This window comes from Scardinius erythrophthalmus (assembly GCF_964197995.2).
Source record: "Scardinius erythrophthalmus genome assembly, chromosome: 18".
In the NCBI taxonomy this organism is placed as follows: Eukaryota; Metazoa; Chordata; class Actinopteri; order Cypriniformes; family Leuciscidae; genus Scardinius; species Scardinius erythrophthalmus.
The window spans coordinates 30,112,344-30,136,539 of NC_138238.1; the positions used below are offsets into that span (position 1 = coordinate 30,112,344).

The window sequence follows — 24,196 nt, forward strand, 5'->3', positions numbered from 1 at the left end:
AGGAGGAAGAGGTGGAGGAGGAGGAAGAGCAGTAGGGAGTGGAGGAAGAGGTGAAGGAGGAGGAAGAGGTGGAGGAGGAGGAAGAGGAAGAGTAGTAGGGAGTGGAGGAAGAGGTGAAGGAGGAGGATGAGGAAGGTGAAGGGGAAGGCCAAAGAGACAAGCAGTGCCACTCTAGTTGCCCATGTCTTTGTCCATGGTATGGCTATGAGGGAGGCTGGGCAACGAGTAGGCTACAGCCAAACTTGAGTCGCTTCACCGTCGCCTCGATCATAAGAACCTTCATGGAGAAAAACAGGTATGTACTTCAGACTGCTCTCTACTGTAACTTTTGAGTGCTGCATTCTATGCTGTTGCAACACATACATGTACTGTAGCTGTTACCCTATACTACTGTAATAAAAAGTAATGCATCAAACCACAAGCAACATAACTTACCAGTTTTGGAAATGTTGTTTCCAGAATTTATTGCACCAGTGTGTAAGACTATGTTGTAGTGTGTGTGTTTGTGAGGGCTTGTGTGTCCTGTCTGAGGGAAAAGTTTGGTTTTTCAGCAAGAGTGAATGGTTTTGAGTGTAGTTTCATTTTGACCTGAAAATAGGATGTTTGGGGAACTGGGTGAGACGTTATGGATTTGTGTTTACTGTTTTGAGAATACGAGGAATAGTTTCAAGAATTGTGTTTAAGCAATTGAGAAAAACTGTATTAGGCTAACGTACACGTAACCAACACAGCAGGCATTCTATGTATTACTACAATTCCCATAGTCCTTTTCTCTATATCCGGAAAAGAAGGGGCCTTTTCCGCCTTCGTTCACGAATTTGTGAATGCTACTATGGTGAAGGTTCGGCTCATGAATATTAATGTATTATCTGACATAAGCCTAATTGATTGGCCGAATGAAGACCTAGGAACGTGGGCGTTAGTAAGTCGAATCCAACTGCAGTCGAAGGCTTGGCTCATGATTATTAATAAAGAAACACGATTGGACGGTGTAGGAAGGTTACCTAGCGACGTCAGCATTAACTAATTGACATGAGCTAGACCTTGGTCATAGTAGGATTTGCAATTCCGCTCTCCACCCGTAAGTTGCGGGATAGGCAGACCGTCGGAAGTTTGTGGGAGATGGGCTGAAAGTCCAGCAGAAGGCAGACCGAACAACTGCTGCACAGGAGTTTCACAGCTGCTTATAAGTGTGTAAGTTATCCTCTTACATCCTAACGAGATATATTTTAGAATATTAATATTTGAACGTGTTCTGAACGTGTGTTCTAAATCAGTAACGTTAGTTACACATTGACTTTGGCAGTTCACTAGCTCACTTTAAATTCAAAACCTGTCGCTTGTATTTCAGACAGCAGGTTAGATATTATTTAACGAACGGAACATGTAATGTCATTTACATGTAAAACCACTTTTTTTTCTCTCAAAACGGTAGATTAATTATGTCTGAGCATTCATGCCTTATGGCTGTACATAGCTCTGTGTGTGTGTACTGGCTGGATGTCTTTCAAAACCTAGCGCACTGCATAACTAGACAGCATTTTTGGACATTATAGTTATGAATGGAACGCACAAGCGCGAATGTGATGCCCATAAGTGTCATAAAGGGAACGCTACCTGGTCTTTGATAATGCCATGGTACAGTGATCCAGTGACTAATAGTATCAGGTGGGATTGCCATGTCACTGGTACTGAAATGCATGAAATAAGACTGGTAGTTCAACAATGCCCTTGGTTCTGGAAGTATTTTTCCCATTGGGAAGCCATGAACCAAACAAGCCAGCTATGAGGTGAATCACAATACTGCAAACTTTGATTTGAAAAATTATTTGAATATCGGACAAAAGACTAAGGTACATTAATGTGTACAACGGCTTTGATGAAGGAAAGAACTACAGTCACATGAAGCATTGCAAATAAAATAAAAATAGACAAATAAAAAATGTTGATTTAAAGATGTTTATATCAAAACAATATATTTTACATTTATTGCAAAATATGTATACAAATATGGAAGGATTATGGAAATATTGAGATTCAAAATATTGAATATCAATTACAGTGCTTCATGGGAGTGAGCGGGAGCTAGAAAGTGTGTTTTTGGTGTGATTTGCTTGGCTGTATCCGAAATCGCCCCCATACCCTCCTCATTCACCATTCCCTACATAATTTACTCCACTAATATAGTCCACTAATGAGTGAATGAAAACAAATTTCAGGCACTGAGTGTCGCTAGAATTCATTCGCTGTGCATGGCGCTCAGAGTGCCTTGGGTCTAGTCTAAAGGCTTGCCGTCGAGTGTACTCCAGGGCTGAATCCAAAATGGCCCCCTGTACCTTCAAATAGGGCGTTATTTGAGGGGACCGACGGCCTCAGTAGTGGTGTCCGAAACCATAGTGGACGTTATTGAGTGCACTTATTCAATCCCATATTGCACTGCAACAACGAGCGTAGGCCTACAACCGATTTTCGCTCAATGGCTGTCCGAATTCGCTCACTCGTTTTTTATTTAGCCTACTCCTTCAAGTGAACAGTATTAGTGGATTAACATAGAGAATAGTGAATGAGGGTTTAGGGGGCTATTTCGGATTCAGCCAAGTTGTATATCTATTGAGGTGCATTATGGGATTGAATGAGTGTACTCGATAATGACAAATGGTTGTCCCTTCATATAATGCATGATTTCAGACACAGCCCTTATTTTCTGATTGGTGTAGTAGCCTAGATTTTGTTTTTAGATTCCCACCTGGATTCCCACTGTTAAATAAGATTATTTATAAAATAAGTTGAAATAATGCAGGCTGATGACTTCAACAAAAGCATACACCATTGATTAACTACCACGTAACTCACAATTATTGTTAAAATAAATTCACCTATGGAGAAAATTAATACTTAACCCAACATAGCACTCTCTTGGTGTTTTTTTCTTTTTTTTTTCTTAAATTGCATTTGCATACTGCTTTCAAACCATGCCACCACGGTTGCCATCCCTGTTCTTTTAGTAATCAAAAAGTACCATCATGCTGTTTTAAACATGTTCCATGATATTCCTTTTTTTTTTTCTTGGCATTGTCACAAATGTGTCATTGCTGCAATGTGAAGTAGCTTGGACTCACATATTGCAGAGCTTCATTATATGCTTTTCTTTTGTTTTTAAGCTTTCAGATTTGAAAGAAATTGTAGAAAATTCTGTCATTATTCACTAACCCTCATGACATGTTAAACTTGTAAGCAGATTTTCTGAACATTTTACATGCTGCTCTTTTCCATAAACATCCAACTGTGCATACTTTCTTATTATATAGTAATAGATATATTCCATATTTCCATATATAAGTTCCATATTTTGGTGCAACCATTGGCAGCTATCCCAATGTTTTCTGTTTCCATACAGACGCTCATGGGCTCTGAGTTAGGAATCAATGTGTTGAATACACACACTCTTTAAAGCTCTAACCCCCCAGTCAAGTGTACCTGCACCTATTGTTTTCTGAAAACAATCAGTTTCAATTAAAACAACTGTATACTGTTACAGAGAATATGACATTTATATAAAGATGTGTTCATTTTCCAACTATGGAAGTTTTAACTATACGATTGCAACATGAGAGTTCAAAACACCAGCTGAAACAGGATTAATGGGTTCTCGTGTGATGTTATGCTCAAGGTATTTCACTCAAGTATGTCAAACCTGTCAAGCAAGTAGGCTATGTCAAGGGTATCAAATATATCAAAGTTTTTTTTAAATGCAGTGTTAAACTGAAAACTGTCTATTGTTTTGCTGATGTATATCCAAACAGTTTTGCACATGAAGCAAATAGAATTTCAGTCCAAAAAAGTACTTTGGTACCATATTACAGTTATAGTAGGCTACACTTCTGTTCAAATGTTCGGGGGCAGTAAAATTTATTTATTTATTTTTGAAATAAATGTATACTTTTATTCAACAAGGATGCATTAAATTGATCAAAAGTGACAGTAAAGACAATTATAATGTTACAAAAGCAAAATAAATGCTGTTCTTTTGAAGCTTTTCAAAGTGATTCATCAAATGATTTCCGAAGGATCATGTGACACTGAAGACTGGAGTAATGGCTGCCGAAAATTCAGCTTTGCCTTCACAGCAATAACTTACATTTTAAAATAGAAAACAGTTTATTTTAAATTGTAAAATTATTGCTGTTTTACTATATTTATGATCAAATAATTGCAGCCTCGGTGAGAACATATAAAAAAAATCTGGTATTTCTATACTCGTTTCGAAGGAACTCTAGTTGTACTATGGTACATGCCCATAAAACATGGTATAACCATGCTACACTTCAAGAAAACCTTGGTCATAACATTGTACAAATCCATAAAACATTGTACTTCGATGCTACCTGCATGTTGAAAAACACCTTTTGTGGTTCATATCCACAAACATGGTAGTCAATTTAATTGAATAACTGTACCATGTCCAAAAGCTATTGTATTATCATTGTTATTTGTACAAAAGCATGGTATAGTCATATCATGTCCAAAACATGGCATTACCATAAATGTCCAAAAAACATGGTGCTTTTTATTATTAAAATGATCAACAGAGGCCTACATTTTTGCAAAACTCAAAAAACCTCGAATTCACTGCAGTTTCCAGCTGTAATGAACACTAATGGCAGTAAAACAACAACTTTTATAATAAAATGGCATGGTTGCTTCATCAAATGCATTTTATCTATATATTTTTAAGGTAATCAGCTAACCTTATCAGTTATTTTTATTGTTTGCGTTTTATTCATTTCAAATATCTAAATGTTAGTGATAAGAAGAAAATCAATCTGCATATGCGATGGACGTCGGTTATGCTCATCTTTGCTCGTTCTTTTGAAGGCATCTAGAGTAAAACGGCTCTATATTTAACAAAGCACATACAAAAGACCCGAACCAGAAGAAATGCAACTTGTACAGAAAACGGAAGTTTGTTGCACATAACTCCCCTTGCTGAAGCTTTATCACGGTATACTGTTTTGAATTGGGCCTAAGTTACAAGACGCCAACAAACAAGTTGGCCGTTGGATTTAGAATTTTATGAAAAATAACTGTCATTCAGTTCACACTGCCCCAACAGAGACCAACAAATGCTGATTGAACATGTTCAGTCGGGTGAAAACAAACAATACATCGTATTACCATAGATCGGCACATGTAGAGGATGGGTTTAAAATGATTCTGTATTGCAGGCGGTTGCTTGATGCCACATACACACTGCATTAGCACACTTCACTGCAGTTTCATCTAGATCCAGTCAATCCAGTTTGCATTTCCTTCTGTTAGTTTATACATGTACCTTACTATGACCAGTTTGTCTGTGTGCTGTGAACAAAAATATCGTTCTAGCTTATATAAAATATAATACAATAGTGCTGAGCACAATCTGAAGTGCTGTTCAGAACAGAAAAAATAAATAAAAATAAAACAACCAATAAAGAAACACAAAACAATAGATAAACAATAATCATACGTAAATCAAGGAGTATGAAAAGCCAAAGGAAATAAAGAAGTCTTTAAAGAAGATCTGAAGGTGGAAACAGAGGGAGCTAATCTAATGTAGAGAGGTAGACTGTTCCAAAGTTTTGGGCCTGTAGTGCAAAAGTGCAATCGCCTCGTTTTTTAACTCTAGATTTAGGCACAATGAGTAGACAGTGATCACTAGATCTCAGAGTTCTAGAAGGAGTGTACGGACAAAGTAGATCGGTCATGTACTGAAGGGCCAATTTGTTCAAATTCAAATTCAAATTTATTAAGCCATTTCAACTGAGTTGATAGGAATTTGTCTTGGTATGCTCACATACAGCTTAATTGACATAATACACTGACATTACAACATGTTCCACACATACTTCACAACAACAAATACAAGTTGAGGGCTTTATAAACAAAAAATAAAATTTTAAAATCAATTCTAAATTTGACAGGTAGCCAGTGCAGTGTGGATAAAATAAGGGTGATCGACTCATAATTTCGGGTCCCAGTGAGGAGTCTAGCAGCTGCGTTTTGCACTAGCTTTAGACGGGAGAGGGAAGACTGAGAGACACCAATATGAAGTGAATTACAATAGTCTAGACCAGGGGTTTTCAAAGTGGGGGCCGCGGCCCCCTGGGGGGCCGCCAGGGGGGCCGCAGCAAGTTGGGGAAAAAAGCGGAAAAAAGTAAAAAAATATATATTTATAAAAAATATTAAATATTTGCTAATATGAGTATTGTTATGAAATAACATTATAATAATTTGTTGCATAGCCTATCTTAACATTATACTTTTAATGTTAATATTTTAGAGATGAACTGATTGATCGGCTAGTGACAAGAATTGGCCGATTTTCACGTGATTTTCAGTCTGACATATGCCGATTCAAATGCACTCGGGCGCCGCATGAATAACATGATCGCGCAACATCAGCATCACACATGCACACAGAACGCACATGTAGGAAACCTTGTGAATTACGGTCGTTTCAGACCGCGAGCAGCGCGATTTTTTTTCCGGCGTGCATGTTCAGTGAGTGCATTCACACCGCGAGCAGGAGCAGCGCGTGAGCGTCAAGCAGGAGCGTCGCGTGAGCAGCAGTGAAGCGGAGGGTTTCGGCGCCGAGTCTATTTTTGCTGCGCTGCTCACGCTCAATTAAAGTGAAGGCACACTTTTGATGGACAAAATAAATATGATTTCACACAAAAAGTACCTAAAATGCACATATTGCATGTATAGTTAGTGTGTTTGAACAAGAACTGGAGTAGGATTTTTGCCTTCATTTTCTTTTCTGACATAGCCTATAAGAAAATGAAGACAAAAATATTTATAGAAAATGTATTAATTTAAACTTGTTTTTATTAATCAGTTTGGGTAAAAGTGGTGTTTTATTATATATAGGCTATATTGGGGCTGGAGGAATTAACGCGTTAATCTTTGCGATTAATTTGAAATGTTTAACGCGTTAAAAAAATAACGCATTTAACGCAGCACTTTTTTTTTGCCTCGTTTTAATGATTTCCTGTTGCGGCTGCTATTAAAAAGCCGAAAATATGTGGATCGGGTTTCATTCTCGAGCAGCTTTAATGAGCGGGTCTTTTCCGCTCCGTGTGCGCCGCCGCACTCTCCGTTCCGTGTGTGTGTGTGTGTGTGTGTCGGCCATAGGTGTCGGCGCGCTGCGCGTTCTGCTCTGTCGTTCACGGCCCAAACGCTCCAATCATGTACCGATCACGCACTGGAAAAGCAAGTCCGCTCAAATAAGGTGAAATTTCTCTCTAGACTTCTGTTTGCTGCGCTGTTATTCATGCTGGGCAACAATGTTAAAGGGATAGCTCACCCAAAAATGAAAATTCTGTAATTTACTCTCCCTCAAGTTGTTCCAAACCTGTATGATTTCCTTTCTTCTGCTAAACACAAAAGAAGATATTTTAAAGAAGGTTTGTAACTAAACAGTTGCTGGTCCCCATTGACCATAGTATTTTTTTTTCCTATATGGAAGTCAATGGGGTCCATCAGTCGTTTGGTTACCGACTTTCTTCAAAATATCTTCTTTTGTGTTCAGCAGAAGAAAGAAAGTCATAAAGGTTTGGAACAACTTGAGGAAGAGTAAATGAGGACAGAATTTTAAATTTTTGGGTGAACTATTCCTTTAAAATGACCTGCTCTGATCACATGCTATGTGTAATAATAGCTTTTTTAGGACTATAGTTTATTTTTATAATTAGTAAAAAAAAAAAAAATTGAAAAAAAAAAATCTTAAATTGATTATGTTGATTGATTATTGAAAAAGAATAATACATTGATATATTGATGTTTAATATTATTTTAATATAGGGCTATTTTCTGTTCCTTTTTTCTGGTGATTCTAAGTTTTAATTATTGATGATTATAAGCTTGGAGGAAATGCAATTAATTGCAATTAATTACAGCAAATTGTGCAAGTAATTAGTTAATTTTTTCTAATCGATTCCCAGCCCTAATATATATATATATATATCTGATGTTCACCTAGATGTTTTATTTATTTATTTCTACACGTGCCGTAGTATTGTCGATGGGTTCAATAACACATCCTGCAAAAGGGGGGCCTTGGCCAGAACCTAGTGGTATTTGGGGGGCCTTGGCATGGAAAAGTTTGGGAACCCCTGGTCTAGACGAGTTGTTACGAAAACATAAATCACTGTTTGGAAGTTACTCTGGTTTAAAAAAGGTTTCACTTAAGAGAGTTGGCGAAGATGAAAAAAGCATGATTTTACAACAGTACTGATCTGTTTATCAAATTTTAGGTTGCGATCAAACAGAAAGCCCAGATTTCTAGCGTATTGAGTTATATATGGGGCAAGAGAAACACAGTCAACATCAAGCACACAGTTTTCCTTGGGCCCAAATAGAATTAGGCCTATTTAAGTTTTATTTTTGTTTAAATTTAGAAAATTACTTGAAAGCCAAAGCTTTTTTTTTAACCAGGCCAACAGGAGTTGTAAACCATTATCGTTATGTTTTAAAGGAAAATAGATCTGAGTATCATCAGCGTATAGATGAAAGGATACTCCGTATTTATTCAAAATGGAAGCCAGAGGTAACATGCACAGGGTAAACAATACCGGCCCAAGGATTGATCCCTGTGGGACTCCACAGTTTAGAGGTACACTAGAGGAGGACTAATGACCAATACGAACACTAAAACATCTGTTAGTCAGATAAGAACGGAACTACTGTAAGACTACGCCACGAAAGCCCACAAAGTAGGAGTAGCTGACCCTGAAAGTAGGAGGGAACTGACCCTGTTCATAGACAAGAAGGATGTTACTTGGTTGAAAGCAACTCGTTCAAGTGTTTTCGCAATGAATGGTTGGAGCGAGACTGGTCTGTAATTCTCTTCAAGTGATGTGTTTAAAGTTGTTTTTTTAAGCAGTGGAGTTACCCGAGCCTGCTTGAATGCAGTAGGGAAAATGCCAGTATGGAGGGATGAGTTGATGATGTGTGTGAGTGCTGGAAGAAGTGTGGGGGAGATGGCTTGTAGAAGGTGTGAGGGGATGAAAGTATGGGACAAATACAGTGAGGAAAATAAGTATTTGAACACCCTGCTATTTTGCAAGTTCTCCCACTTAGAAATGATGGAGGGGTCTGAATCGTAGGTGCATGTCCACTGTGAGAGACATAATCAAAAAAAAAAAAAATCCAGAAATCACAATGTATGATTTTTTAACTATTTATTTGTATGATACAGCTGCAAATAAGTATTTGAACACCTGTCTATCAGCTAGAATTCTGACCCTCAAAGACCTGTTAGTCTGCCTTTAAAATGTCCTCCTCCACTCCATTTATTATCCTAAATTAGATTAACCTGTTTGAGGTCATTAGCTGCATAAAGACACCTGTCCACCCAATACAATCAGTAAGAATCCAACTACTAACATGGCCAAGACCAAAGAGCTGTCCAAAGACTTATTTTCCTCACTGTATACATCAACATTTTATTACATTGTTACACATAATAAAATGTCTTAAAAATGTCTTTAATATCTTTGCAGATTGTAAACTATTTTATCCTACAGCTCTGTATGTAAAGTTGGATATAAAAGCATATCCAATTTTATCTGTATACAGTATACTCACACTCAGTGATTTATAGTAAATCTCAACTGCTTATAGCATTTCAAAATGTAAACTATATTTTTGGCCAGCGATATATGTGTAGGATATATTTTTTGGTGAATGCTAGATCTCTAGATACGATTTGGGTTCCACTTCAATATGGTTTTTTATTTTATAGTCTGCTAGTTCTGTGAAATGATTGTTAAAATGTTCTTCAGAACATACTGTTATTGCTATTGCTTTCACTCACTACTCTATGAAATAATGTGGCATTTAGCCTAACAGTGTAAAAAACTGGGGGCCTGCCTGCTTTGGGTAAAATCGGCATGATAAAAATACTCCCATCAGCCATGGCAAAAGACTTGAAGCTGTTATGTACTGTACATGTTATCCACATGTGTACACACTGTAGGCTACCTGGGTTAAACCGCCTCACACTCTCTCTTCCTCTTTAAATGCACAGTGTCTTTCAAATCTCCACCTTCCTCACATGTGTTAGTTTCATTTTGTTTTTTTGCTTGTGTGACCCAGTTTTCTCTATGTCTAATTATTCATCATGTTCACCTGTCCTGTTAAAGGAACACTCCACCGTTTTTTGAAATAGGGCTTATTCACCTTCTTTCCTACATTTAGATAGGTGGGCAAATGCATTTTTGTCTCAGTGCATGCATTGTTTTAGTTTGACAGGGTCGGCGCTAGCTTAGCTTAGCATAATGAATGGAATCCTTTGTTGCCAGCTAGCATGTCCTGAGTAAAAGTGATGTAAAAAATAAAAAAACCCCACCTAATTACTTCTTGTGGCCTGCGTATTCACAACAAGTACAAATAGTGATGCAGATTAACACTAGGCGATTTCCTAGGCAGATATTGACTTGGGACTATATTAGGGGGAAGCACAGGCAAAGCACTGCTACTTGGGCGCAGAGATATCACGCCCAAGTAGCAGTGCTTCGCCTGTGCTTCCCCCTAATATAGTCCTTAACATCTACGTCAATATCTGCCTAGGAAATCGCCTAGTGTTAATGAAAGAAGGTGAATAAGCCCTATTTCAAAAAACGGTGGAGTGTTCCTTTAATTATCTCATTAGTTCCCTCATTTAGTTCCTGTATAAGTACTTCTTTGTCCTGTCTCCTCTGTAAATTGGGTGTGTTCCCCGTGTTTTTACCCCATGTCCTGTGGATTATTGAATTAAAGGCCATTTCGTGGTTCTCTTCGTCTTCGTGAGCTACTTTTATCCAGAGTGTCTCCCAACTGCTCAAAGAGGAGTACACGGCATGTCATTTCTGACTCTACTCCATAAACTGTGTATAAGCAGCAACCTGACAAGTTTCAGTGACAGGTCATTTGTCTCTCCACACTAAATGCAAAATATTTTGTAATGCCCGACAATCACATCCTAAATATACAGGGCTATCTATCTATGACTGCTCCACTACAGTAGTTGTTCAGACAACATGCTGACTAGTCTTTTATGATAATATATAGTTGTTGTGCACACTGCTTATCCCTCCCAGATACAGTAGAAAGTGACAGGAAATTTCTTTGGAGAGAAGGGTAAGGGTATTGGCCAACCCAGGAACATGGAAAATCTGTGCCCGTCGCTACATTTTTTATAAATTATATTACATTGCTTTTTGCATGTTTTGCGGTAGTTTCAAAGTGAAATGTCCATTGAGGGGTGATAAACAGCATGATTCAGATATACATCAACATTTTATTACATTGTTACACGTATGTTGGCAGTTCGGAAGTTAAATGTCTGGGGAGTGAAGCTAAAAGGTTAATCATATTTGAGAAATGGCATACCTCCCACTCCAACCATAACCTTGAACAATCTATATTGTTAACAAAATAAAACATGGGATGAAAACCAGAGAGTCTTCTCGGAGGAGTCTCAAGAGAAGCCAGGTTATATTTTTCGTAGGATATTTTTCGTATTTGACATAGGAAGCGTTGTGACGTAGAACGAAGTATAGCTAAATCAAACGCTACGTCCTACGTCATACGCCGGCATCCATCTGCCGTGAACACGCGTCGACCGTTGCTGGAAGCAAGATATTTTCATTTATAAAGTTTTAAATATGTATATTTTTACGACAAAACCGCACGGATTACCCTCAGAAGGCCTTCGTTTATCCCCCTGGAGCCGGATGGATTACTTTTGTGAAGGATGCATGCACATTTTGGGACTTGAAGGAGTGGACCCCATAACTTTACATTATAACCGCTGAAAGATCTAGGACTAAGACATTTTCTAAAATAACTGAAAATGTGTTCGTCTGAAAAAAGATTGACATATGCATCTCGAACGGCTTGAGGATGAGTAAATCATGGGTTAAATATCATTTTGGCCGAACTATCCCTTTAAATATGTCATGTTGGTGATCAAAGATAACTGTAAGGGATAGTCTACAATTATTGCAAGCAGAGGCCCCTTCTGTTGCAAGGCCCGTTTCAAATAAAATGAGTGAAACGAAGCAATGGTGCCCAAACTGTGCGGCCAGAGCTATAAAAAGGGAGGCACGGCAAGGCTAAAGGCTGATTTATACTTCTGCGTCGGACCTGCGCTGGAGCCTCTACGCTGTAGACTACGCGTTGGTTTTCATTTATAGGTCGTTGTCCGCACTAACACGCAATTACACATGCAGAGGGAGCATGTGAAACCCGAGGGAGGGGTTCTGGCAGACCAATAACAGCGTTTGCATCCGCGTAGAATTGACACGTTACATTTTTGGAGAGGTGCATGTCAGGGTACGCCGAAAGGTACGTGCGCTACACATAGCCTATGACGTAACTATGGCGTGAGTTTGACGCGGAAGTATAAATTGGGCTTAAGGAATACAATCAGCAGATTCTTATGCAAAAGAAACTTCCTCAGGGTGATACAAGACCCCACTGCAAAATTATTCCTTTTATTATGTGGCTACTTGCCACATTAGAATTTGTCAAATTAATATTTTGTTCAATTATTTACTATTGCCTCAAGATGACTCACAGTACCTGCTTTGAGCAGTCTGTTATCAGTTGTAGCAGTTGTTGTCATAGATTAAAGACACTAGATGGTACAATTGAAGAATCAGATTTGAGTATGGCAGGGAGCCATATAAAAATATAAATGGATGATGCAAGTTTATGAAAGGACTGCCAGGTAAACGTAAAGAAGACGATGAATCTACTTCAAATGTCACAACTACCAAAAATCGTGTCTACATCAGATATGAGTGACGTGACAAGATAGAACCCATTATAATCAGTAAAGCTGTCTACACTGGATGCGGCACGACACAATAAATTCCAGAAAGTAAACTGTTGTCCCATTCTTTTTCTGACATACTCTAAGCGTCACATGAAACACAAAGAGAAGCATGTTGTAGTACCGTAGTGTAAGTAAGTAAATTTTATTTATATAGGCTAGCACCTATCACATATATAAATCACAAAGTGCTTTACAAAGTGCAACAATTTAAATAAAAGAACAATAAAACACAGATAAAAATATCAGAGCTAAAAACAAAACATAAAAACCCAATCAACTAAAAGCTTGTCTAAATAAGTGTCGTCAGCTGCTTTTTAAAAGAATCAACAGATTCGACCACACACAGCGACAGGGGCAGGGTATTCCAGAGTTTGGGGGCAACTGCCTGAAAGGACAGGTCCCCCCGAGTTTTAAAGCAGGTTTTGGGGACCATCGGGAGGTTTTGACCTGAGGACCGCAGAGTGCGGGAGGAGGAGTAGGGGGTCAACAGGTCTGTGATGTACTGGGGGACCTGTCCATGTAGTGCTCTAAAATTCAAAACTAAAATTTTATAATCAATTCTATGTTTGAATGGAAGCCAATGGAGTGTGGATAAAACCGGTGTAATGTGTGTCCTTCTGTTGGTTCCTGTTAAAAGCCTGTCTTTTGCACCATTTGGAGACGACTCAGAGAAGATTTGTTGAAACAAGTAAAAAGAGAATTACAATAATCTAAACGAGAAGAAATAAAGGCATGGATAATCATCTCCATGTCTGACCAACTGTCTAGAATGACGATCCAGAGACATAGATTGGTCGAACAAAACACCAAGGTTTCTAAGGCTTAACTGCACGGATGAGCCCAAGGAACAGAGGTGTTGTCTGTTGTTTAGTTTGAGGTAGTTTTTGGTCTGGAGCAATGATTAAGGTTTCAGTCTTTTTTGTATTTAGTTGTAACTTGTAAGTAGTTTTTGTTTAACTAGTTCTTAATGCAAGACAGGTATTCTAATAGTTCAGTTAACTGAAGTGTGGCAAGCAGAATGGGGTTGAGAGCTGTGAGAGACGGAGGAGCTATGGAAGCATAGGAGGACAGTGAAGGGCGAGAGAGGACCAGGCCTGGACTATTTTACTTTGTTTTGTTTATGTGTTGCGAAAAGGAAACAAATTTGTTGACGTTTTACTGCCTCTAATGTTAATTTCAGGTGGAAACTACAGCAAATTCTATGTAATGGTACAGAGTTTTGCAAAAATGTAGGTAGAGACACATTTTTCCAATGAGCCTGAGTTAGGATTGGTACATATTGCAGGGATCTGCCACATTTTAGAAGTCAACATTTAGAACAGGCTTCAGTGTCTCTTTTATTGAGGAGCAATATTTAGTTCAGATACTTCGATAGATTGAACAAATAGAAATACGTATATGAACAATTATGTTAAATCAAATCTAAATCAAATAAATAAGCTGTAAATAATGCAGAAGTTAACATAATAAAATAGGGCAAACTACTGGAATAAATCTGGTGCTACTTCACTTACACTGTTTAATAGTGTGTTTCTTAACAGTAAAAAACTTCAAATATTTGAGAAGCTTGACTTACATGTTAGTTTCACAAAACATTGCCAACATTGGTGATCCCCAGACTAAGCCCCTACTTCAGATCGGGTGATGTCTGTCAGTTCTAATTCTAAGGAGCCTTCATCCAGTTATGTGAACAAACTCACTGCATCACTAGTACTTGGTAAACTGAATTACATGTTTTTGAAGTCGTAAAACCTTTGCAGCCAAGTTTCATAGTATCTTAACTTGTTCTGACAAGTTGTTTATGAAGTCATGCAGTGTTGAAAAAGTGTAGCATTTTTGCAGTGTTCAAAACAAGCATATCTTTAGTTTAAATCCGTTGAGTATCGCTAAAATATCACTGGCCGTTTTATCCCTTCACTGCAATCCCAGATTAAGGCCGTTCGAGTGATGAAAGCTGTCACACAGAAAGCACTCTTCGGGCATGAAATTCTCATCAAGCATTTGAGTTAGAAATGTTACAGCTCTCCATGGTAGCCATGGAGAAAAGCATCATTCTCCTGCCTGAATCCACAAAATCATTTCCATTTCTCTTGCCATTTGATGGATGAGTAAATCACTGTGCTTGGCTGACATACCTCAAAGGAGCCTTTGAAACAAGTGGTGCTCTCATGAAATCAATAGTTAATGTGCCATCCAAAATTCTTACATAGACACAGCTTTCCTATATTGCAGCAGTGGATTCATTCACTGGTAGTGACACTTTGTTTGACTATGAGTGTCAGTATTTTACTTATTGTTCATTGTTTTAGAGTCAGAAACCAGTATTTTCTGAATAGATGCAAATCATATTGTTTCTGACTTTATCACAATTTCCTCTACTGCAGTTAACATGACATCTTTCGTAGTTTTGAGCCAGTGGACGATTTCTTCTTCTTCGACTTATGTTTTGAGGATCCATGCTACATAGAAAGAGGCTGAGAGCTTTCTCTTGCTAGAAACATTATCTGACCATGATAGCTTGTTAGGCTTTTCAATTTATGTCAGCAAGAATCGGAGTCTGCAGGAAATTGTGTTGAAGTTTGAGTGCTTGGACTTTGAAGTGCTTTCTCAGATTGTTCTCCTGTAACACAGCACTTCGCTCATTGCATGGCAAACACACTGGCTTTGTGTTCCTAAAAACATATATTTTTCATTCCGTTCTTTACTAAATGGTCTGCTGTTTATTTCCCCTCTTTTCACTCAAAAATGTATATTTTGTTATATTTTGCTCAAAAGACACTTGCATTCAACTTCGAAAAACCCAAATAAAAATATTTTCAATAAAACCAGACAGATTTCTGACTCTTGATTGAAAGTTAATGAATCAAGTGGTTCAACCCCAGTCTTCAGAAGAGACATGATTGCTTTATATGAGAGCACATATACTAGGCTAGATAGATCAGATATGGTAAACAGAAGCTCAAACGTGCTTGCTTGATTGGAACCATTGAGGTTTGTTCCTTAAGGCTTGTTCTGGCTTGTGATGCAAGCATGTTTAAGCTTCTGCGAGAACCAGTGAGGGTTGTTCACATCAACTAAGTATGATTTTCCTTCTGTTTTACATATCTGACTTGGATTAAACCCTTTGATTCATATGGATAAGCCTACTTTTGCAATCTCTTTATGAACTTTTTGAAGTGTCAAAGTTTTGGTGGATTGTACATTCAATGGAAGGACAGGAATCACACTCACTCATTTTCTAAAAAAAAAAAAAAAAAATGATTGTGCTTGTACTGAATTCTTCTTGTTCATGTTCTTTTTCTTCTTCTTCTTGGAATCCTATTGTGATGTACAGATTTTCTTCCTGTTCTTGTTCTTCTTCTTGTTGTTCTTATTCTTTTGTCTCTCAGTCCCTCACAGTCATATGTTTAGCACACATCCTTTCTATTCTAATCTCCGTCAAAATCTCCATGCTGGTTTAGCTATTAGAGGCCGGCGGCTTGTGCATACAGTATTTCAAACTATTAGCGGTACAGTCTTTCAGCTTAAGATTGCCTACACTGTTCGCGACAAAGTGAAAGTTCCAAATCTGTTTTTCATGTCAGAAGAACTGAAAGAGCTTTGTGTGCAGCTCATTACAATTGTGAGTTCTGCTTGGCTAATTGTCATAATTTAAAATTTGTTATGGTAAGTTTTACACTGTTAATCGAATGGGGATGGTAAAGAGGGTTGGTGGTTTTACAGAGGTTATGCTTTTTTGTCATTTTTTTTTTTCTCTACAAGGGGGATGCCATCCCCCCACATCAAGCCCTGTCTGTTAAACACTGAAGTTATGTTCATTTTAAATATCCGTATAACACATCAAAGGGCCTTATAAAAAGGACTGACGCTTGCCAATACTTGACTGGTCTCACATTTTAAATATATACCCTGATGGGCATAACTTCTGCAGTACAGTTAGCTTAGTGCTGTAATGACATTTAGAGAGGCTGCAGCTAAATGGGAAATTACACCGTTTAAGTGTGCATGCATTGCTTCTCAGCTTGGGTAATGTCACAATCAAGTCATTTGTATTCATACAGCTTCGTCTGACAGTGTTTTCATCAGCACAGAGGTCCGAAATGAAATAGATGTCACTTTCATGGAGCATGACCACGGATGACTTCATAGGAAATGCCAGACGCTTACACACGAAGATGCCAAATTTATTTTAATTACCATCCTCCACCCCTTTCTCTACCCTTCACATATTCTCATCTCCTTTATAATCAGAATCATTTTATCTGTGTTCCAGGGTAATGCTTAGTCTCAGAAATGCCGTACGTAGATCGTCAGAATCGGATCTGTGGCTTTCTAGACATCGAGGAAATGGAGAACAGCGGCAAGTTTTTACGACGCTACTTCATTCTGGACACGCTGGAGGGCAGCTTGGTGTGGTACATGGATAACCCTCAGGTACCAACCCATCTTCATCTCATTCACTCTCTCAGTGCGTCGCTAAATGCAGTGGTTCTTAATTTTACATCTGAAGGTCTTCCCTTGTATTATCACTTTTGTGGAATTTGTTGCATGTAAAACATGTAACTTTATCAAATATGACAGTATGGTGTTCCTCAGGGGCTAGTTGTTGGCCCAGTTAAATTTCACATAATATTTGTGTTACAGATAACGTTGGGATTATGTTTTTTCTTTATTATTTTTTTCTTTATATTTCTTTATATTGGAATGGAATGATTTGTACATTCTTATTCCAATGTTGACAACAAATTCAGTGTTGTTAGAATTGATGTGATTTTTAGTTGATCAAAAACACTGATTACTGTTACTAAATTATTTAACAGCTGCTACTTAATTAATCAGATGCACTTACTGAACCACAAGTTATTATATTCATCTTGTCCAATCCAAAATGAACCAAAAATGTGAAATCTGTGAAGAATGGTGTCGGCAGAAAATGCAATGAGATTTGCGCACCATTAATGCACATTTAAATAAACCAGGGGTTCTGGATCGATTTTGCGATTTTCAGTATGCATTGCAATTCTCTCTCCAATCGATTCTGAGCTTAGTTTTTAACAACAGATAACACTTTGTGTTTTAGAAACAGCCGTACTCTGCTCCAATTCCTTACACACACTGCTTAAAATAATCCTCCATAAAACAACTTTCATAAAGTTTGAAAAGGTTGAGGTAAATTACAAGGGTATTTGCAGTGGGCTGTTTACACATTCATTTCACATCATAAAACCATTGTTCAAGTACATTTAACCACTTACGTGGCGCACAGCCGAATGCACAATCGCTCTTTATCGTGAGCATTTGAGCGTGTGGTTACAAACTAGCCTACAGTGCTATCTGCTGTTGAAAACGAAGCTCAGAATCTATTGGAGAGAGAATCGCGATGCATATCGATTTATCCTCCCAGCCCTAGCTTCAAGTCATAATTGTTCCATTCAGTTCGGATAGGAACTTAGCGCGTATAAAATCTCTAAAATTACTCCCCTGGATAGACATACTGTACGCAATAGTTCTGCAATAAGACAATGTGTCGTCTAAGCCACAGTTGACCTTTTTCAGCTATCACAGTTAGAATCTTATGCAAAACATTTGTGTGATGTTAACATTTCCTCTCCTACACACCTTGGTATTTTTAGTTTTGTGAGCAGTTTGCAAACCGTTAGTACAGATATTGACTGTTTTTACACCGAAACGTTGCTGTGGCTGTGTAGAAGTTTCACTTCCCATGAGCTTGTAGGTGCAGGATATGAGCATTGTGGCCTCTGGTGGACTTTATAATCTCATGAAGTGTTTGCATTGATCTGTCTCGTCTTTGCCTCCAGTTCAAACCACTTAAACCATTAAGGTCGAGCACCGTTACAGTGTGTGTATGTGCGTGTATTTGCATCTGTGTGGGCCACCTTTATGAGGTTGTCTTTGTCTTAGATTCAAGACTTGCAAACTAAATTGTTCCTGACTGTCTTTAGTAAGTTACATGGCATGAACCTACACAGATATTAATAGCCAAGAGTTTGTGATTCACTATTGTAAAAACATGAAAACTTTGTGATGTGAAAAATTAAGAACTGTGATCTTCCTATAATTTCTCATTCTAGAGAACCTTTTGTTGTACAAAAACTGTGCATTGCCTGAGCAGGCGAGGGTATGTCAATGATATTTTAGGTTAGTTTTCACACATACTGCAAAACAAAAATTCTTGTGAGGTTTAAGGACGGATATACATTTTCTCTGAAATGTCTCTTAACCTCTGAAACTTGAAGACCGATATGTACCAAAAGACACTCTAAAACACTGCATATATTTCATGTTTTGGTAATACTTTACAATAAGGTTCCATTTGTTAACATAAGTAAACTTCATTAGTTAACATGAAATTAGGTTTTATTAACAAAGTTCGGAAGGAGCACATTCAGATAATTAACACAAGTGGAGAGCACTCAGCAATCAATGGTAAGAGGTATATATACACTCAGCAGTCTCACCTCAATCCATTGACAGTTTTGCAGCATCCCCCCACCACCCCTTCTCAACACTTCTAGTCCTAAACACTTACATACGGGGGGAGTGCTCTGGGTTCGGGCCGAACTCCGAGCTCGGAGCCCTCCCCCCGGACAGCACGCCAAATACGCATTAAACTTTACCCCCTCAAATTGTATGTAAGTGTGAACTCGTGAACTAACAATGAAAATACGTCTGAAGCATTTATTAATTAATTATTAATACACTATTAAAATCAAAAGTTGTATTGTTAATGTTATTTAATGGACCTGAGCTAACATGAACCAATGAACAGCTGTATATTTATTAACTAATGTTAACAATGATTACTAAATGCTGTAACAAATGTGTTGTTCATGTTAATGCATTTACTAACATTAACGGGAAGTTATTTGTAAAGTGTTACTCGAGATTTTCAAGATGCTGAAATCAGATTAGGTTGCATCATTCTGCAGACATTTTTACTCTTGTTTAATAGAATCTGAGTGAAAATGTGATATTAACTACGATGTTTTCAGTGTCTTAATGTCATGTAGCTTAGAGTAAGAGAACTCTAATAGAGTTCTCTAAGAAAGAGCCCATGTCAGGACCTGTCTTATTTTTATTCTTGATATTCTTTCTTTGTTTCTTTTAAATGGATTCTCTTTTTTCTCCTGGCTGCTGCAGGTTCTGTACCAATCACTTTATCTAAGACTCAGTCAGTAGCCCCAGCCAGCATCTTTTATTGATGCCACGTCTGACTTTGAATAATTTACCTCACTGCATCTGTAGATGTGTGCTAAAACTTTCATAGACCCCTATGCAATTCTACAACTTTGGAGAAAACCGTACACTCGCCGTGAATGTATTCTGTCCACGTTTGTTTTCAGATACTGCTCAAAACAAACTTCTCACATCAAGTCAGTGTGTATCATTTTATAGTCATCATTTTACTTTTAATGACTTCAACCCTCTCTCTCTACAGAATCTTCCAGAAGGAACAACCAACGTCGGCTCCCTGAAACTAACATATATATCCAAGGTTTGTCATTTCAAGTCAAGTCAAGTCATCTTCATTTATATAGCGCTTTTAACAATGTAGATTGTTTCAAAGCAGCTTTACAGAGATAAACGTATAATTTAAGGTAACAGCGATTGTTTTGGCTTTATAGCGGTTCTTTAATAAAGTTATTTTCCAGCTAAAGTTAGTTTTGATTGATTCACTTCCGTCGCAACGATCATTTGTTATTAAATTAGGGGCCGCTAAGACGACACCATACCCTCTACACAGACTTTAAACGCGAACCTGTGAGAAACGCTGATGGGTATTGCGCATTTAGAATGGGTTCTATAGTTATGTGCGTTTGAATATATGTGCGCAAGTTTGGAATTCCCTACAAGCCAAGCCTAAACAAAGTACTTGTCTTTCCTTATAAATTTTGATAAAGAATTTGATTTTATTTTGTCGCTTCGGGGTAGGAACGCGAAACGAATTTTCCAGACAACGCCTTATCTGTAGAGTGGTAGAGGGATCCTCCATAGGGAGAGACTAGTTGGCACTTCAGCACTGCGTTGTCATCGGTCCAGGCGAAGGTCCTTCATCAGATCTGGATACGGCCTGGATCCGGCAGGCTGCGGGAAAACCTCGGGATAAACACAGACACTAAATTAGCGTAGATGCCATTCTTCTTATGATGTAACGAGTACATCAGTATTTATGGGAAGTGTTCCCGGTTCCGGCTGACCTAATCTATGCAGCCTAACATTGAATTATAGAAGTCTATATTTTATTATGTGAATGCTAGGTCAAAGAGATGTGTCTTTAATCTGGCTTTGAACTGACAGAGTGTGTCTGCTTCCCGGACAATGCTAGGAAGACTGTTCCAGAGTTTTTTCTGACCAATGCTGACTACATTCAATTCACAGACATAAATGATACTTTAAATTGTGCAGAAAAGGTTGTGCCATGACTTTTCTACGTGTTCAGATTCACCATTTTCTCCTGGGTTTACAGAGATAAAATGAGTCATAATGACTGGCCATGTAATCCGATCTAAAAGACTGCCGTGAAGAGTTTCACTCTTATGTAGCCTATAATAAAACATCTTTTTCCAGACCATTATAGGAGTCTTCATCTGAATGTATGTTACAGTTTTTTCAATTGCTAACATGCATCGGTCAAAACTCACTGACCTTAAAAACACTAACAACAGAGAACATTACATAAATCATGAACTTATTTTTGGGATTTTGTATGATTATTCTATGATTATTTTGTTTGTATGTTTATTTTCACATAAATATGAATTATATGATAAGTATAAGATCTTTTCATTTTACTGACCGCATTAGAACATAAAAAATGAATGAAAAATGACTCTTTTTAACATCAAGCACATCCCACTCTTTATATTCTCATTCATGCATTTCATCACTCTAAAGTGTCAATAGTGCTATATATTTACATATTGCGATATACACCAAAATCTCTAACGATAAACATTTTATACTGTGGTAACGATATATATCGTCATACCGCCCAGCCCTGCTGCTAAGATAAGCAATGTGAAGTCTTGATTTTGTAATTCGTAAAAAGCAATAAACTGTCATAAACCGCTCTAATCTGTATGATGTGCCATTTTCCCACACCCAAAAATGTTTATATCTATACTATATTATTCAACATTAATAGTCATTATTACTATAATAAGAGCCATAATCTACAATAATGATTACTGTAATAATATTCCACCCCTACCTTGTAATACTTTATTTAATTTTTTTAATTTATATACATTATAATGCTGTTTGCATTATACAACATTATGTATGTGTTGTAAAAATACATGTATGCCACCTTTGTGCAACATTAAGCAGTGAATAAACATGCCATGTCAGATGCAGATTCTGTTTAACCTTTGCAGTGTAAAGATGAACTGTGTGTAAAATTTTATTGGTCTCTTGTCTCTAGTATTATGATTGATTGAATTAATTGGTTAAATTGAAGTATTTGACAGTACTTAAAACAACACTGATACATTTACTAAGGTTTTTTACCTTACAAAGGTAAAATAAATAAATAAAAATGTACTGGCAAATATCAAATATTTATGTACTAACAGATTTCTCATTTTGGGGCGTAATGTTTTATAGTGGAGAATGATTTAGTGCACCTTTAAATATGTGTGTGTGCATGTGTGTTCAGTGTTATCAATCTGCTCTTTTTTCTTCATTAAAGGTCAGCGATGCCACCAAATTGCGTCCAAAGGCGGAGTTCTGCTTCGGTAAGCAAGTGATTCTCTCTCCAAGTTTCTCAGAGGATGCAGTCACATATTGAGTCTCCTAGTGTGAAGTGTTTAATAGGAACCGGTCACAGCCATTCCATTGTGCTGTTTTTCCATTGGTTTTCATGTAAATGTGCTTTAGAAAGATGTATTTGGTCGTTGCTCTTGCATCTTTTTTTCTTTTTTTTTTCTTAAAACGCAGTGCCTATGTTAAATAAAAAAAAAAAAAAAGTTTTTTTAGTTTTTTTTCCATTCCATTGACCTGCGTCTCAACGCAAAAGCGCATTTTGTGTGAACTGGACCTTATTTTTCTCACTTCACCTTCTAGTGTTCTTTACTTGTCATGGGCAAGTCCATACTTTTATTGTAATGTAGTAAAACAGTAGTGCTGGGCAACGATTAATTGCGATTAATCGCATCCAAAATAAAAGTTTGTGTTTACATAATATATGTGTGTGTACTGTGCATAATTATTTTGTATATAAAAATACACACGTATGCATGTATATATTTAAGAAAAATGTGTTATTTATATATAAAATATGTATATATAATATAAATTATGTATAAATATATATGTATATACATGTAAATATTTATTAAATACATGCATATGTATGTATTTATATATACACAAAATAATTATGCACAGTACACACACCAGATTAGGTTGCATCATTCTGCAGACATTTTTATTTAAACACAAACTTTTATTTTGGATGCAATTAATTGCGATTAATCGTTGTCCAGCACTAAAACTAAAATAAAACAAAAACTCAATTTAAGCTTAAGTTTATTTTATCTCAAGTAACAAAATAGTTTTATTGGTTTAGTATTAGTTAACTACTAACCCTGGTGTGTGAGTTTGTTAAACAGCATTCACATCATCCGAAATGAACCAAATTTTGCAGTCAAACAAACCCAGGTGTGCTCTAAAAGTGCTAGTGTGACAGCACCAATTACTCAGGCCTAGAAATGCACATTAAAAAGGGGAAGAGACTGTCTGGGTGACATGTTGCCAAATCCATTATGGCACAATACTGTTATTATATCAACACCTCCAGATTGTTTAAATATAAATCTGTGTGTTTTCCCACAGTCATCAACGCTGGAATGAGGAAGTTTTACTTGCAGGCGAATGACAAGCAGGATTTAGTGGAGTGGGTCAGCGCACTCAACAACGCCACCAAAATCACAGTGAGTCCCTGACCTTGGATCAGATTCCTCTTACTAACCAGGGGTGCGTTTCCCATACAACTCACTGCTTAACCACCATAGTATGATGCATCACTGTAGAAACTAACTAGAAATCATCTAGTCAACTACTGTCTCATAAAAGTAACTAAGGGGCTGTTTACACCTGGCCACTTCATGCGTTTTCTGTGATCGGATAGCTATCCGATCGTGAAAAGACCAGGTGTAAATGCCCTCCGAAACGCATTCGAGACGGATTTGAATCCGATCGCTCAAACCACTTCAGGAGGTGGTCTGGGCCGCATTCCTGACGAAACTGGACAAGTGTAAATGCATCTGGTTGTTGAAACCACATATGTAAATTTTACTCCTCCCAAAAATG

The 24,196-nt window shown here is 37.5% G+C and overlaps 1 protein-coding gene across 7 annotated transcripts in view; it reads left to right on the forward strand.

Annotated features, from left to right (window-relative positions):
• The first annotated feature begins 1,009 nt into the window (after nucleotides 1-1,009).
• The window catches only part of plekha1b (pleckstrin homology domain containing, family A (phosphoinositide binding specific) member 1b), a 51,492-nt gene continuing 28,305 nt past the window's right edge, over nucleotides 1,010-24,196 (forward strand). For all 7 annotated transcript variants that reach the window (XM_081393491.1, XM_081393492.1, XM_081393490.1 and 4 more), the window contains exons 1-5: nucleotides 1,010-1,194; nucleotides 17,136-17,296; nucleotides 20,322-20,378; nucleotides 22,575-22,620; nucleotides 23,720-23,817. In XM_081393491.1, coding sequence (XP_081249617.1) covers nucleotides 17,156-17,296; nucleotides 20,322-20,378; nucleotides 22,575-22,620; nucleotides 23,720-23,817 — 342 coding nt within the window. In that variant the 5' untranslated portion in view covers nucleotides 1,010-1,194; nucleotides 17,136-17,155. The remainder of the gene's footprint in view (nucleotides 1,195-17,135; nucleotides 17,297-20,321; nucleotides 20,379-22,574; nucleotides 22,621-23,719; nucleotides 23,818-24,196) is intronic.